At 52.6% G+C, this 17570-nt stretch overlaps 1 protein-coding gene across 3 annotated transcripts in view; it reads right to left on the reverse strand.

The window, feature by feature from the left end:
• Window positions 1-17570, reverse strand: part of ITGA11 (integrin subunit alpha 11) — a 117437-nt gene that overhangs the window by 3169 nt on the left and 96698 nt on the right. For 2 of the 3 annotated variants that reach the window (XM_081124048.1, XM_081124050.1), the window contains 10 exons: window positions 15277-15362; window positions 14262-14469; window positions 10562-10660; window positions 8936-9012; window positions 6822-6911; window positions 5858-5948; window positions 4510-4623; window positions 4214-4300; window positions 2255-2365; window positions 1953-2048 (listed from right to left, as the gene is read on the reverse strand). In XM_081124048.1, the coding sequence (XP_080980174.1) occupies window positions 1953-2048; window positions 2255-2365; window positions 4214-4300; window positions 4510-4623; window positions 5858-5948; window positions 6822-6911; window positions 8936-9012; window positions 10562-10660; window positions 14262-14469; window positions 15277-15362 (1059 nt within the window). The remainder of the gene's footprint in view (window positions 1-1952; window positions 2049-2254; window positions 2366-4213; window positions 4301-4509; window positions 4624-5857; window positions 5949-6821; window positions 6912-8935; window positions 9013-10561; window positions 10661-14261; window positions 14470-15276; window positions 15363-17570) is intronic. The other variant, XM_081124049.1, reaches the window with a different exon arrangement.

A 17570-nucleotide genomic window follows, 5' to 3' on the forward strand; every position in this document is an offset into this window, starting at 1 on the left:
TTTGTTTGGCAGACTCCTCATCACTTGATATTGTATATACAGCAATGGGCAAACGTAGGTTTACAGTTGTTCATGTGGAAAATACAATAAGAATAGTACAAGAACAAACTCTGTTTCAAGTACTGACAACTGTGAACTTACTTTTACCTGCCCTGTATCTATGTTAATTGCCTTTCTTCCCACCTGGAATGTCAGCTCCAGGAGGGCAGGGGCTTTATCTGATTTATTTGCTGCTCTATCTTCAGAGCAGGAATTGGGCCTGGGACAGAGTAGGAGCCCAGTCAACGTGCTGAGTGACTGAACAACTGAACCCCTGCCACAGCATGGTACAGCCCTGGCTTGGCTGCTGAGTCACTATTTAACTTGAGGTAAGTCACTGCCCTCCTTCTGCCTTATCTCACACAGCCTCAGTTTCCATATGTGAAAAATGGGGCAGTGGGACATACCTCACAGATAACATGTGAGGTGTCCATTACAATGCCTGGTGCATAGTTAGGGCTCAACTAATCACAGGTCCCTGATATGTTCTCTTGCCATCCCTGCAGGCTGGACCTTGCTCTGCCTTCCCACCCTGGGCCCCTAGCACAGAGCTGAGCCAACACAGGCTCACATTTGGAATTGCTGAATTTCAGAAAGAGAAGTGAGGCATCCAGAAAGCATAAGAGGGATTTTTGGGGGGTGGGGTGGGTGAATGGAAGGAGAAGGAATTCATTTGAGAGACATGAACTAGTGCGGAGAGAGCGGCAGTTTGTGTGAGTGCGTGCATGCGCATGCGCGCCTGTACCATGCCTCTTCTCTCTTGGTCACCTGGGAAATTCTAACACATTTCTCAAGATTCAGTTCAAGTGGGCTGTCTCCAGAAAGCTTTCCCTGGTCTGACCACCTCCAATCCCCAGCACCTGCGCTCACCCCTAGATCCAACCCACGCTTTGTTGTCCTTGTTTCTCTGTATCCCCTAGGGGGCCTGAGTCATAGGGGGGGCACCCACAAATGCTTAATGAACAAATGAACAAATAAAACCGCTCCTTGGGAGGGCTCCCTGAGTGCTGCCTCTGGGCTTTTGCACCTGCTAGCCCTTCGCCTGGCACACCCCACCCTGTTTGTGATGGGTATTTGTGGGCTTTCTTAAGGGCTGGCTTCCAGCCCATGCCTGTTTTGCTCTGTAGCATCTGGGGTGGGACTGGGGGGCTTACCCAGCATCTAGTATTAAACATTCACCTGGAGCCCAGGCTGGCAATTTGGGGACATGGCCAGTGGAGGGCAGCAGTGCCCCACGTCTGAGATGCCTCATTGCAGAGAAATGGACTTGACTTTAAGACCCAACTTTTCATTTTTCCAGAACACTGCACGGAGCCCCATCCCTTTCCAGCCCAATTTAAGCCAGTTTGATCTGGTTTTACCCAATATGAAAAGTGTCAATACCAGGACATCCCTTGGCCTTCACCAATTCAGTTCACACCAGACTTCTAAAGCACAGGGCACATGCACTTCATTAGAGCTGAGGGGCGAATGGATGGGGAGGCCGGGGGTGGGATGGCCATTCTAGCTGCCAGCCTGCCCAAGACACAGCCTCCCTGCTGCTGGAGCCAATGAGCCGCCCTGAGGCAGGCTGCCCTGGGCTCCAGTTTCAGTTTCCTCTAATGTAAAATAGTAAAATACGCAGGTTCCCCTCCTTCCTGTGCCCCATGCTGCTGTTGAAGTGCAGAGCCTGGGGCCCCTGAGGCACTGGGCAAATGCCTATTTCTGGCCCCCTGTCCACTTTTGCCCCCAAGGGGCTGTTTGCTTTGCTTTTTTTCTCTCCTCTGATGCTGCACTAACTGCTGGCGGTTCTGTCCATCTCTCTCCTGCAGGAACACATGGCAGAGGGTGTAGGAAAACTGTAGGGGAAGAGGTGACCCCTTCCCAAGCTGGCCTGGCTCAAGCCCAGGTCTGCAGGGTTCCCAGGGGCTCACCTGGCGGCTGGGATCCTCCTCTCGGAAGATGAAAGGACTGTGGAACTGCCTCTGCAAGGCTGCGTTGACCGTGATTTTCATCAGCTTGTACTTGAGCTGTATAATCAGAGGCCTTGTCAGAAGCTGACCCCTCCCCCAGTGGGAGACTCCCCAGCACCCACCTTCTTCCCCTTCTTCCTGCCAGCCCAGCCCAGCCCAGCCCAGCCCAGCCCAGCCCAGCCCAGCCCAGCCCAGCCCAGCCCAGCCCAGCCCAGCCCAGCCCAGCCCAGCCCAGCCCAGCCCAGCCCAGGTGTTCTACTTACTGCTTTTAGGGACCGCAACCACAGGTTCCCCAGCAGATGGAAGTTGATTTCCTGGTTGGGGCCCAGCCTCACGTTGCAGTTGATGGATACTACGTCGGAGTTGCTGTGATTCTGAAAGAGAAGGTAGTTTCTTGGGGTTGGGCATCGACGCTCTGGGGGAGCAGGGGAGGCAGAAACCTAGCTATGATCTGAAAATGTGAGCAGGGGAGGCAGAAACCTAGCTATGATCTGAAAATGTGAGCAGGGGCTTGGGCTACCAGAGAGATGGCTCAGCTGCACTGCTAGGCCAAGTGGGGTTTTGCTCTTGGGGGAGGAGGGACAAAGGATAGGGAACAAAGAGAGAGGTGGGGCTGGGGGACACATGGGCTGGGGCTGCCAGCAGGTGGCTGGAGGCTGAGGTAAGGATGGTATATCTGATGTTCCATTTGAGGTTGTGCATAATTGGGTGCATTCCAGGACAAAATTTTGGTTCAATGTTAGGGAGCCTATAAATGTCATCACCATACAAACAGGTTAAAGGAAACAAGTAGATGATTACTGTAACATGAAGAAAAAGCATTTTAGGAAATCCAACCTTAGTTTATGATAAAAACTCCTGGAGAACTTCTTGAATCTGAATAAAGGGTATTTAGAATGAACCTATGGCAAGTATCCTATTGAATAATGAAATATTAAAAACAATTTCTTTAAAATAAAGAACAAGACAAGACTGTCATTTCTGTTTACCATTACCTTGGATATCCTAGCCAGAGCAATAAGACAAGAAAAACAATTTTTAAGAATTGAATGGTAAAGCTAAAGCTATTATTATCAGCAGATGATATTGTCTTAATAGAAATGCCAAACAATTATTAGAATGTATTAGGTTAAAGTTATCTGTGTCACTGTTTTGCACCCACTTCAGCCCTACCCAAGCCCAAGTCTTCAGTAAAATGCACTACATTAAAAAATGCTTTGTGTGAAGAACTTGTTTGGGGAAATCAAACTAAAACAGCTAAGATTTTTGTCTGGGTAAGGAAGAGTGAAAGCATTCACAGCAAAGGGTATCTGGGGACAGAGGCAGCTGTGAGGACATAAACCTGGAAACCAACAGGTGTCTTAGGGAGGGTTTTGGGAGTTGAAGCTGAGCCGCCTTTCATTTCTGGGGGCAGGGAGGCCCCAGTTGATGTGTCAATATCTCCAATATAAGTCATGTATGTTCTGGCCCCTCTAGCGATCCTCCATCTGGCTTCCTCCCCTTCCCTCTGCTTATCTGTATCCTATGGCTCTTTTAAGCTCAGGTGCAAGTCCACTAGCCCTGTTTTTTGTTTTTTTTTAACCTTTTGACCCCCTTCATCCATTTTTCCACCCCACCTTTGCTTCTGGCTACCATCAATCTGTTCTCTGTATCTATAAGCTTGATTTTTTTTTTTTTTTTAAGATTCCACATATAAGTGATATCACGCAGTATTTGTCTTTCTCTGTCTGACTCATTCCACTTAGCATAATATCCTCAAGGTCCATCCACATTGTTGCAAATGGCAAGACTTTTTCTTTTTTATGCTGAATGATATTCTGTTGCATATATATGTCACAATTTCTTTATCCATCAGTGGGCACCTAGGTTGTTTCCACATCTTGGCTGTTGTAAGTAATGCAGCAGTGAACGTGGGGGTGTAGGTATCTTTTCAAGTTAGTGTTTCCATTGTCTGCTCCTGTTGTCATTCTCTTGACACCTATCACAGGCTTGTTCGCTGGCTTCTTAGGCACTCATTCTGTGTCTCCTGAGAGATGGTGAGCTCACTAAGGGCAAGAAGTATCTTTTCCTTATTCTGTTTCCTCTTGGTTTGAAGCTGGGCATATGGGGGCTCAACAGACTCTTATTGACAAACTGTGGGACAAGGAGAGAACTAGCCCCCAGAGCTCAGACAGCACTCTTCTTCCCCCATCCCCATGGCTCTCGGTTTGGGGGACACTCACCAGCTGTGGGGCACGACTCAAGTCTTCCTCCATCGGGGAATGCCGGTACTCGGTGCTGTTTCCCCAGATGTTACAGGATGTGTTCACCTGCACGAGGCATACACACAACCACCTTCACAATCAGTGCTGGCAAACTCAGCATCCAGGATGCCCCTCCCTCCTCCTCTTCCAGAGAAGGCCCAGCTGGCCTGGTTTTGGGAGAAGGAGCCGGGGTCTGAGCACTTAGGACACACATAGGGGTATGTCTGTCTGCTTCCAGTCCCCTCCCCTCAGCCAGCTCTTGAGGGCAGCGGTACCTGGTCGGCGAGGAAGTCCCTCAGCATCAGCAGGCGGTTGCCGCCCCTGGTGGCGATGGGTACGGTGATCTTCATCATCACGCCGTGGACAGGGAACAAGCCCAAGTTTTGAACCTGTGGCCAAGAGGGAGGGGTGTCAGTGCACCAGCAGCAGTTGGGGGAGGGGAGGTTGAGAACAAGGTTCAGTGGGGCCAACCATCCCCCAGCCAGGCCTGGGAAACACTGTGGAAGCTTGAAGACTCTGCCAAGTCACCCCGGGGGCTGCAGGGATCCCAGAAGGATGGGCTCCCGCAGGCTGAGGACAAGTCAGAGGGAGGGGGCCTGAAACTGGAGAGCAAGGGTCACTTCTATTTTCAACTCCTCTTGGCTCTGGGGGATTTTGTTGCCTGGCACTGGTGGCCACCCTGGGGGTGGAGATGGTGATAGCAATTCATTTATTAAGAGAGATAACTATTAATTAATTGAGGATATAAATAGCGAGTGTGTGGTAGTTCACATTCTAGCTGTGACACATTTGGAGTTAGAGCCGCAGTGGTAATAAGGAGGACTTTGGAATCAGAAAGACTGGGAATATAACCTGGGGCTGCTGTCACGTATGAGCTGTGTGGCTTTGGGCAGGTTACTAAACCTCTCTTGGATGAGCCATCCAGGTCTCAGTGAGCCTGCCTCTGGCTCTCACATAGCAGTTCAGGGGTGGGGGAGATGGCAGGGCCACTGTGGCAGACACTGCTAAGCTGCCTCCTAATTCTTCGCCTATAGTCCTTAGTGACAGAAACCAAGACAAAAAGCCTCACTTCCTAGGCCCCCTTAAAGCTAAATCACAACGTTCTGGGCAATGAGAGATAACTGAAGTGTGAGGAACTGCCAAGGACCTCATTCCTGCTCTCTGTCCCTTCTCCCTGCTGCCTGGAATGAGAACGTAATGGCTGGAGCTGCAGCCTTCTTGGACTGTGAAGTTGAGGCTAATAATTGCATGTTGAGGATGGTGGAGCATAAAGACAGGAGACCTGACCCTGGATGACTTTGTGAATCTGCCAACGCTTGTATGGGAGAGCATAACCCCTAGTGTGTTTAGACTACTGTTGTTGTTGTTTTTAAATTAAAATATAATTATATGCAGCCACACCTAATTTTCACTGATATGTTCTCTCAAACCAGCCCTATTATTTTCCAGATGAGGACTGAGAGGCCCAGAGAGAGGAAGTGACTTGCCTAAAGTCACCCAGTGAGTGGGTGGCAGGGTTAAGATGACCCGGAGCACTAGCAATGATTTCAGATTCCTCCCCTCCCAAATGGGGGACCCTCAGCTCCTGCCTTTCACTCTCTGCCTGGCTCCCTCCAGCCTTACCTTGAAGACGCAGCTGAAGGGAGGCCCAATGCCATCATAACTCTCCAGTGAGCTATTGGGCTTGACCTCATAGTGGCTCAGACTGCTGCTCCTGCAGGGACAGAGGACAGGGCGGCCGTGAGCTCAGTCAGTGTTGGCTAGATGGATGAATGAACGAAAGAGGACTGTCTCCCCCAGGCCACAAAAAACAGGTTTCCCCTTGTGTCCATCGGGAGCGCTGTGTTGGGGAGGATTCTGAGGCTGGGCAGAAAGAATTGCTGACACCCATCAGCTACGTTTGCCTGGTGTGTGGGATGGGCCCAAGCCAGAAGTGCCGGTCGTCTGCCATCCCTGCCCTAGCCTCTCAGCCCAGGGGCATGGCCTCTGTTGAACATGAACTTGCCCACTGTGCACCATTCCAGCCTCTAGCGGTGGTCGTGAGAGGGCCTGAACTTTGTGTGTTTGCTGTTCTCTCCAGACATCTCTCTCTGCCTGGGAGCTCTCCGAGGACAGACTGGGCCAGTGGCACACCCGGGGGTGTGGGCAGTGTGAACAGCCTGCCTAGGGAGGAACATTTTCTCACTGACGTTTAGAATTGCTGGGGCAAGGTGGTAATGAAAAGCAGAAGGACTTAGTAGGTTTTATTACTATTTTAAAATCCTCCACAGATCATGCCCTACTTGCTGCCTGCACCTGGGGTGGGTTCCTCCTGATGCACGGCCCTTGCCGGCTGTCCCTGCTGAGAGCTCCTTGGGGGCCGGGTCTGTGTCCCCTCCTTCCTCTGTTCTGGTACAATCTCCCCACCATGGCTGGGGGAGCTGTACTCTGATCCTTCAGGGACACACTTGGCTCCATCTCACAGTCCCTCAGCACTGGGGCCCAGCTCCTGGTACCTCTGACCCTATCAGGGCCCCCCAGAGGGCACCCCACTTTAGGCCTCACTCCTCTCACGCCCCCCCCCCCGGAACCCTGGGGCCCCGGCCACCTGGTAAAGAGGATGTCGGCCTCATATTTGAGGTGGAAGCGCAGGAGGGCTGTGTTGTCTTCCCTGGTGCTCTCCTCTTCATCACTGTCGCTGCAGGGAGGCAGGCAGCGGGGTCAGGAGGGAGACGGCTGTCCCTCTACCTGCCCCGCGAGGGCCAGTGCAGGGACTGGCTCGCTGCACAGGAGGGTCTGAGTCAGCCTGAGAAGCGAAGGAGCACCCTGGCTCCCCCAGGGCTCACGGGCATTGGAACGGCCAGCGAGGGACCCTGGAGTAGCTGCCAGGAGGGGAAGGGCGGGGGCTGCAGGGGAACAGGTGACATCAGCTTTTCTTTTCTTTTTTATACTGCTTAATAAAATGATACAGTTTTCAGGTGTACAATTCTACAATACGTCATCTGTATATTGTATTATATGTTCACCACCTCAAGTCAAGTCTCCTTCCATCACCATTTATCCCCCCCATACCCTCTTCTACCTCCTGCTGCCTTTTTAAGTGCAACACATCTGGGCTGCTGTGGGGCAGGAAGAGACTTTGGATGGAAGCTGGGAGGACAGTGCAGGCCGGCATGGCCACTATTTTGAGCCCTCCCTGCTGAGCCCCCTCGTGGGGCAGAGGGGCAAATCCTGTGCTGTGGGTCTGGAGGGAGATGATGCCTTGGGCCGAAGGCTGCCTGCTCTGCCCAAGTTCAGGGAAGACAGAGAGGAGTTCTCAGTAGAGCAGTTTATTTATCCTTGGACCACCCTTCCTGGGGTGATGGGGGGTGGGGGTGGGGGCAGATCCCACAGGCTGGCTGAGGGTGTTTTGCTGCCTTGAAAAGGCCGGAGAGTGAACTTAGGAGATGTTTGGAGGGAGTTTTGTCAAATGTGCTGCCCTTTCCAGCATCATGAGCTCAGGGAAAATAATTTCAGACATAAAAACGTATGATTTCCTCTTATTATATACACTGAGTTTTGGTCTCTTTGGGAGCCTTACCTCAGGACAGGGGTTTAATTCCAAAGGGGATACTGGACACACAAAGCACTGCACTGTCCTGTCTGCATGTGTCTGATTCACAAACACCCACAGCTGTGCAAAGACACTACTGTGCAAGTGCACTCGTTTCCCAGGAGAAGAGGGCCATGTTTTCTAAGAGCAGGAAGATCATGTATTGATATTAAGATATTAATACATCTTATAAACTCTGTCTCATGTCAAGTGGGAATTCCATCCAAATGCACAATTCGTGTAGCACATGCTGGTGTGTTGATTACCAGTGCTCCTTCCCGTGACCTCTGACTCATGTGTGACTGGGTATGCATGCATGTGCGAGAGTGTATGTGTGTGTGCCTGAGTGTGCATGTGTGCGTGTGTGTGCCTGTGTGAGTGCATGAGTGTGTGTGAGTGTGTGTGCGTGAATGTATTGGAAGGCTGGTGTTCGGTTGGCCTTCAGTATTTATTTCTCAGCGAGGAAAAGCTCCCAGGAGGGTTTGAGCTGTTTACAAGGCCCCAGAGTTGTCAGATCCCTCCCTGCCTCCCTTCCCTCACAGAGCTAATTTCCTGAAAAAGAAAAGAGCCTTTACTACCCACACAGGGTGATTCACGGTGTCAACCTATAGCAAACCTGGGAGACAGACAGACAGACCTACACAGAGTAAGGGAAGCTCTTTTAAAAATGGAAACATTTCCAAGGGCAGAGAGGTGAGCAGGACCTGGTTGTACTATTGACTTGCTGCGGGCCACTGGGAAATGCACTCAGCCTCTTGAAGCCTCCCCTTTCATACCTAGAACTTGGAGGGGGTGGGGAATACCCCTGCTTTGCCTATCTTAGGGGCTGCTGTGAGGACTGACTGAGATATTGTATGTACAGTGCTTTATAGCTGTCGGGTTTTAAAACAGCTGCTATATAAAATACTACATAAAAATAAAGGTATTATTTATATCCAAGCTGCCCAAGAATGACTGGTGGCAGCACAGCAGGCAGCAGGTTGGCTCACATTTGGGGACTGACCCGGGGCCCTCCCAGGTTGGAGTGGTTAGGGACAGGGCTTGGCGGGGGATTCAGTGCAGGAGCGGCAGAGCAGGGGGTGGGCAGGAGGAGTGTGCTGGGAGGGAGAGGGAGCAGCCAAGGCCCTGACCTGCCCGCCGTGAGCTGGATCTCCAGGTGGTGCAGGAAGACGGATTTGCTGAACTCGAAATCTAGACGGAAAGCCACCTGCAAGGAAGAAGTCACTGGAGCTGGGGTGGCCGGGAACTGCATGCCTGGGCATTGCCTGGACAAGCCCTGACCCACCCCTTCCAGCCCCCTGCCCACTTGGGTGAGCCCTGCTGGCTGGGGGGAGGGAGGGCCAGGTGCCGGAGTAACAGGAGCTCCGTCTGGGGCTGCTGAGGGGGACGCAGGAGGACAGCAGCTCCTCTGATGGATTTCTTGGCTGGGGGGCAGCCCCCTGCCCTCCTCCTTTATTGTTTTTAACTATAGGTGACTAGAAGGCAAAAAGTCCAACTTCAGACTCTTTCTGCAGGATTTTCATGGGAGGCTTGCTGGTGGGAAGGGACGCTGGCTGTCACCATGCAGCATAGTATGTGGGGCCAGATGTGAGTGGTAAGACAGGCCCTCCCACCCCTTGTTCTTGCCTTGGTGGGAGGTAAGGCCCGAAGAAGGGTGATGGCTGCCCGGGGCCACCCAGCAGGTTAATAAGGCTCCTGCCTCTATGTCCAGCAGCCCTCCTGCCCCTCTGATGGCCCAGCTTGCTCCTTCCCTTGGCCTTTGCCCAGGAGTGGGCCTGGATCCCTGACTGTGTGGCCTTATGACAACTGACCCTCCTCGCTGCCTTCCCCACTATGGGTGGGTGGGTGTGGGTACTGGGGCTTTGCACAGACCACTGTGCTCTTCCCAGGTCTGACCCTCCTGGAGTTTCCCCGTGAGACCTGGGGTCCCCTTCTCCCAGGAAGCAGCAGGGGAGGGGAGCTTGTGCTGTGTGCTGCCCCCGACCCTGGGGCTTCACTTTAGAGCTCCTGGTTTGTCAGAGCTGCACCCTGAAAATACAATGTTGACTTGTGTTCCACTGGGGAGGTTCTGTTACAGGGAGCCCTAATCTCCCTCCCCCGTCTCCCCCCTTCCCCAGTCTTGCAGACCCTGCTCCTGGGAACACGCCGCTGCTCTGTGGCTGGCTCCTGCCTAAGCTCCCCTCTGTCTGATCCCTGCTTTACAAGCAGCTTAGCCTCAGGTCTTCTCTTGTTCCAGAACCTTCAGTGGCTGCCCACTGCCCAGGGGTGATGGGCAGATGTCCCACAATCTGGAGTTTACCTCCCTTTCCCCTTGAATTTGCTTCTCGCTTCACTCCACGCACCTACACTCTTGTCATATGCACTTTGAAGCATGTGGCAGGTGCTTGAGAAATGTTCACTTTTCTCCCCATGCACAGCACAGAGACGAGGCTGGACATTTAGAAAACTTGTTAGTTTAGAGGAGTTTAAAGGACAATGGGACAACTGCCAAGAGTGGTGGGGTGGGAGTGGCAGGACTGCCCCTGAGGTGAAGGGGGGCTCTCCTGGTGCACAGCCTGCTTCCCTGGGGATGGCCGGCTGGTTAGATAATTTGAATGTCATTGTGTGAGAGAGGGAAAAACTAACATACTTAAAACCCACCCTCAGGCCTCTGCATCCCTCCCCAGTCCTCCCCTCTGTTCACTTCCATTTCTCTTGCCTCCCGGAGCCTCCCAGTACCCACCCTGCTCCCGTCCTAAACTGCCCCCAGCCTCAACCTTGGCCTTGGCCCGGAAGAAGGGGTAGCTGACATTGCAGACTTTCTTGTGGAGTCTCCTCTCCTCGTTCACGCACTCGATGCTGCCATCAGAGTCCTCCTGTGGGTGGTGGGGGGGACATGGGGGCAGCAGTTAGATGGGGCCTGAGACCCAGGTCTTGGGGCCACCCTTAGACCCCACAGCCCACACTGAGGTTGCAGCACAGGCCCTCTGACGCTGGGACCACAGGGGCCCTGGTGGCTCAGGTGAGGCAGTGATGGGGACACGCTCCGTGGTGCTGGGTTGTGCAAAGAGCGGTCTGGAGCTCCCGTACATGCCTTATCTTTCCCTCTGTATCAACCCAGGACACAGGACTTACCGTCCTGCTTTCAGGTGGGGACACTGAGGGCCCAAGATGGGAAGCATCTAGCTCAGATGGCGGGAAAGTGGCCAGAGTTGGGATTTGAAGGCTCTCCTATCTGGCTGTCCCGCCTCCCTCTGGCTGTGCAGCCCTTTAATTGACTGCATGTCTTTCCATCAGGATTGCAAAAGATCTCCTTGAGCCAAGAAATGAGGCTTTGGGGGTCTCACATGACTTTGTGATCCAGAATAACAGTGGGTGGGTTGTGGGCTGACTCCTGGGGGGAACTGTGGGGGTTCCCCTGAGGCTCTATGCCGCCCAGGGCTGTCTGCTCTCTCACTGGGAGCTCTCGGGAGCCTCTGCTACCAGCCAACTGGCAGGCGGGGCTTCTTTCTCTTTCCTTTTCCTGTGGCTCCGCCCCTCCAAACCTCCCACCACCGTCAGGTTCCAGACTCTCAACAGCAGGTCACTCACTGGCTGCTGGGCATTGAGAGAAGGCTGGCAGAGTTAGGGGGAAACACCACCAGGCTCTCCAGCTTATCTGGGGCCCGCTGGGCTAGCAGGGTGCCCTCAGCACAGGTCCAGAGGAAGGGACTTACACACAGTATTCTGGCAAAATGCTGCTGGTTCACTGTGCGCTCATTTGCTTGGGTCTCATTTTGCTCATCTGCTAAATGGGGATGATGGTACCTACTGTGTTTAGTTGTTATGAAGATCAAATGATACAATGCATGTAAATGCAGGGCCTCGTTCAATGCCCAGACTTGTGTAATCATTCTATGTACGGCGGCTATCATTATGAGGGTTATTTGTACCTGTTGTGGGTGCTGCACCACTGGGCACAGCCTGGGCACATGCACGTGTGGATGTAGAGGCATGTCTGTGTAGACTGTGTGTGTGGGTCTGCACGTGGGTACATGTGTGTGCATGTGCCCAGTTGCATGCATACATGGTATTTGTGTTTACTTGGATGTATATGTAGGTTTGTATGTTTTTGCGTGTATGTGTGTGTACAAAGTGTGTGTGATAGACTAACAACACATTTTCATTTGGCTGAGGGGGTGCTTCCTCTACAACAGCTCCCCTTGGTCAGATGGTGGGGTGTGTGGGGGAGACAGAGGAGAGGTGTGCTGATCTCCAAGCTGTGAACATCTTCTAGGCTGGGGGCAGATGGGCGGCATCTGTGGAGGAGCCAGGCTGCAGGCCAGCCCTGCACACCGCCTGCTGCATGCGAGGACACAGCACATTACAGGACACATTCCCCACTTCTCTTTTCCTTCACTCACTTCCAAAGCCCTTTGTGCCAAAGTAACAAAATGCCATGCTTTCTTCCTCCCAGGGTTATGAACAGGCACAGGGTTGTAAAGTCTGGGGCCAGGGAAGCAGGAAAAAGCGGCTGCAGGTTTGGGGCTCAATTTCTCCTAAACACCCCAAATCTAGACCCTCCCAGCACCCACACATGACAACAATGTCTTAGTTTTACACAACAAACATGTCTTGAGGGTCTTCTATGTGTCCAGCCCTGACCTGGCCCTGGGGACAGATGGGGCTAAGACAGGGCACTTATGCCCCGGGAGTTCAGGGTTAGCACAGGGTAGCACTCGGACACTGGTGATTTCTTTGGACATATACAGGGCTGTGCCAGAGAGTTGTGCGGGGCCCTGTGTGGCCTTTTGGGCCTTTAGGAAGGAATCCCAGAGAACATACACGAGGACTGTGCCCTGTCATGAAGTGCAGGCTCAGGAGCCAACTGCTGGGTGGGAATCCCACTCAGCTACTTATTAGCTGTGTGGTCCTGTTCAGACCATTTAACCCCTCTCTATGCCTCATTTTCTTTCTCTGTAAAATCATCGTCACCTCCATCATCACCACTATCACCACCATTACCACCATCACTACTACAATCTCCACTACAACCACTATCACCACCACCACCACCACCATCACCATCACCACCATCACTACCACTATCACCACCACTACCATCACCACCACTACCATCACCACCATCACCATCACCACCACCACCACCACCACCACCACCACCACCACCATCACCACCACCACCACCACCACCACCACCACCATCACCACCACCACCACCACCACCACCACCACCACCACCACCATCACCACCACCACCACCACCATCACCACCACCACCACCATCACCACCACCACCACCACCACCACCACCACCACCACCATCACCACCACCACCACCACCACCATCACCACCACCACCACCACCACCACCACCACCACCACCACCATCACCACCACCACCACCACCACCATCACCACCATCACCACCACCACCACCACCACCATCACCACCACCACCACCACCACCACCACCACCATCACCACCACCACCACCACCACCATCACCACCACCACCATCACCACCACCACCACCACCACCATCACCACCACCACCACCACCACCATCACCACCATCACCACCACCACCACCACCACCATCACCACCACCACCACCACCACCACCACCACCACCACCACCACCACCATCACCACCACCACCACCACCACCACCACCACCACCACCACCATCACCACCACCACCACCACCACCATCACCACCACCACCACCACCACCACCACCACCACCATCACCATCACCACCACCACCACCACCACCACCACCACCACCACCACCACCACCACCACCATCACCACCACCACCACCACCACCATCACCACCATCACCACCACCACCACCACCACCATCACCACCACCACCACCACCACCACCACCACCACCACCACCACCACCATCACCACCACCACCACCACCACCACCACCACCACCACCACCATCACCACCACCACCACCACCACCATCACCACCACCACCACCACCACCACCACCACCACCATCACCATCACCACCACCACCACCACCACCACCACCACCACCACCATCACCACCACCACCACCACCATCACCACCATCACCACCACCACCACCACCACCATCACACCATCACCACCACCATCACCACCACCACCACCACCACCACCACCACCACCACCATCACCACCACCACCATCACCACCATCACCACCACCACCATCACCACCACCACCATCACCACCATCACCACCACCACCACCATCACCACCACCACCACCACCATCACCACCATCACCACCACCACCCCCATCACCACCACCACCACCCCCACCCCCACCACCACCACCACCACCACCACCACCTCTACTATCACTACCATTGCCACTACCACCTCCATCACAACCACTATTACCACCTCCAGCACCACCACTACCATCACCACCACAACCTCAGGTAGGCTGGGCAGGTTGCTGTGGTCTTACCCTCTGAATCAAGCTGGCAAACTGCAGGTTTGCTGACTGTGAAATATTTAGCACCGTGCTATAGGCGTTCTCGCCCCTGTTTTCTAGCATGGCCTCCACTGCCACCCGCCGGCGCGTGCTCTCTATGATGAAAACTGTGGTGTCAAAGGACAGCGTGTATGTGGAGCAGTCCTGAGCAGGCTTCCTCAGCACCCTCTGGCAATACTCCCTGCAGGAAAGAGACCACCAGGGGTGAGGCCGATGGAAGGGGGAATGCAGGGGTAGAACTCACTACTCATGTATCACCTCTCTACTCAGCATGTTTCCCTTTTGGCTTTGGCTGCCAGGAAGCTCAGAGCTAAATGTAGAGATAATTCTGATTATTAGCGTAGGTGCTTGAAATATTTAATTCTTCATCCTTCTACAAGGTTTGAATGGGCTATTTCTATTTATCGTATGTCATGGTGTGTATGTCTCTATCTAAATCATCTCATAGTTGTTTAAAAATTGAGCACAATTATTTGAAAATATATTACATAAATTTCAAATAGGATATTGTTCCTACTTTTCCTTGTATGCTAGTTTGTTTCTTCCAGGGGATTGTGGGCACCCTCTGCTGGTCTCCCCAGCATGGAGCTCAAGTGGTCAGTCAATGAACCTTAAAGGTAAACTCACCTGTGATTGCAGGGTGAGTACCTGGATCTCCAGGCCCGTGGTCTCCGCCTTATGTCTGTTTTATAGTATGGGCTCGTAAGAAAGGATTTCTATTTCTAAACAAAGCTTGAAGAGGTTGGGTTAGACTAGGGGTATTCAATTTACAGAGTAGGTAACTGAGGCCCAGAGAAGGAAGAGACTTTCCTGAGGTCACACAGGAGTTAGAGGCAGAGCCTGGACTAGACCCAGGCTCCAAGTTCAGTGTTTGATCCATGCTGCTTATGAAAAGGACGTGTAGGAGATAATCCAGGGCCCTAGGAGCTCGGCTCCCCCAGCAGGGAAGGAGGAGGAGTCGGTAGGGGCAAGGAGGGGCCAAACTCACATGGCTGTGGGCAGGTCACTGTGGGCATCCAGCAGGAGGTCGGGGACACAGTGCTCATCCTCATTGCAGCCATTCCAGAAGGGAACCTGGACCAGGGAGAGCCGGGGGGGGGGGGCAGCTGGATAGGAAACCCACAGCCTGGAGTCCCCATCTTTGCTGTGGGCCATCCCTCACCCCCACAGCACACAGCTTCTCTCTGTACTGCACCAGTCATGGGCTTTGTCTTTTCTGCCCTTTTTACAGACACCACACTGCTGTTAATTATGCTTTTGCATAGATGTTCCCTTCTTAAAACATGGTTCAAAACTCAACTCCTCCTGGGTCCCTCTCAGCTCCTAACTGAGCTGGTAGCACAAAATACCCACTCCGCTGGCAGAGCAGTTCCAGGGAACATTTACTGATCACCTACTGTGCGGGGGGCAAGGTTTTTCGTATGAGCGCGATAGAATGAGGAAGACACAGCTTCTACTCCCAGCTCATGGCGAAGACTGGTGTGTGAACAAATAACTACAGTGTGAAATGTGCAAAAAACAAAAAAAAGAAATCCATATGATGAATAGAAGAGGCAGAGGGGAGGAAACAGTTAATTTGTCCTGTAGATGGTCAGAGAAGGCTTCAGGGAAGTGCTGGGAAGTTCTGAAGGATGATCTATAGTTAGCTGGATGGACCAGCGGGAGAGGAAAGTCTAGGAGGAAGGTCGAGCCTGTGCAAAGGTCCTGAGGCATGAAACAGGGAGAGTTTGAAAATTGGCAGGTAGTTTGGTGTTGCTCTAGTAAGGGGTGGAGGAGATGGGGAGATGGGCAGAAGCCAGTTCTTAAGGGCCTTGGGGTCATGCCTTGCAACTGATAGGACCCACTAACCACCATTGGCAGGGGAATGTCCTGCCAGACCTGTATACTGAAGGCTTCCTCTGGCTTCCATGGGTGGATGAACTTGATGAGTCAAGACTAGAGGTGGGGAGACCATTGAGGAAGCTGCTGAAATGTTCATGAAGGAGGTGATGATGGTGTCAGTGTGGGAGTGGGTGTGTAGAGGAGAAAACAGGTCAGGGACCTCAGAGGTGGGATCAATAGGTCCTGGAGTTCCTCAGGGCTAAGGGAGAAAAGGGCCCAGGATGTTGGCTGAGTTGTTTCTCTTTTAGTGTCTGGAAGGATGGCCACACCATTCACTCCTAAGTGGAGGGGTTAAATGGAGGGGGTGTTTGGTTTGGGGGCATGTTGAGTTTGAAGTGCCCGTGGCCCCTCCAGGCAGTTGGGTGCTCAAGTCTGGAGCTGAGGAGCAGCGGCTGTCACTACCAAGATCACAGCCCAAACCTGGGGGAGGGGAAACAGGAGTCACAGAGGCCACACATATCTTAAATTCATTAACTTTTCTCAAAGGTGAGCTCCCTAGCCTTTAATTAGATCTGCATGCTCGTAATTTAGACACATTCCTGTCAAGCCCGCCACTCGACTTCCCCATCTCGGGGTGGATTTTCAGCTAGAAGCAGTCATGCTGAATAGCACCAGGAAAGGTGACAGCAGAGCCACATAAAGTAGGGCAAAGAGAGGTCATTCTGTGAAGGGACATAGTTCAGGACATTTGGTAGCCTCGGGGGCTTCACTGTGTACTAGCAACCATGCTGGTTTGGTGATTTTAAGTCTCCAATAAAAGTCTTCCCACCTTTGCCCAGTGCACTGTAAGAAGTGTGAAAACTACTTAATAACCTTCGGGAAAAGTCCTATCCAGTTCATTAAAAGGAATCATTTAACGTGATAAGCAGCTGTTATACTTAATTATATGGAATGGCTCGTCCCCCCAAGAGGTGCAATATTACAGCGCTAGAACAGCGCGGGCATTTAATGGATGCTAAATAAGAATTTGTAGAAGAGTGATGGAAAGAATGTTTCTAATTTGCTGGGGGCTAGAACCCCGATTGACAGGATTTCTAGAAGCTTAGCTGCTATTCAGAGCCCTCCATAGTGTGCCCCAGACTGTCTTTTTCAGCTCTATTTCTCACCTTTTCTTTATACATCCCTTCACTTTGCTATTTTCCATTTCCATACGTTGGTTGTAATATCAGTGGTCCTGGAGTAAAAGCCCACCCTCCCCATCTCTGCAGAGATGGGAAAATAAGGTCCAGTTGAAAACCATCTCCTCCAGGAAGTCCCCCTGCCCTATCATCTGATTGCTCTTTGACCTGGCCTATGACCCTTGTCACCACCTTGTATCAAGATGGTTGGTGTCAGAGCAAAGAGTACCCTGCACGGGAATCTGCACTGTGTGCTTCCACGGGCGTGTGGAATGAGTGACAC

Source organism: Miniopterus schreibersii, assembly GCF_964146895.1.
Source record: "Miniopterus schreibersii genome assembly, chromosome: 1".
Classification (NCBI taxonomy): domain Eukaryota; kingdom Metazoa; phylum Chordata; class Mammalia; order Chiroptera; family Miniopteridae; genus Miniopterus; species Miniopterus schreibersii.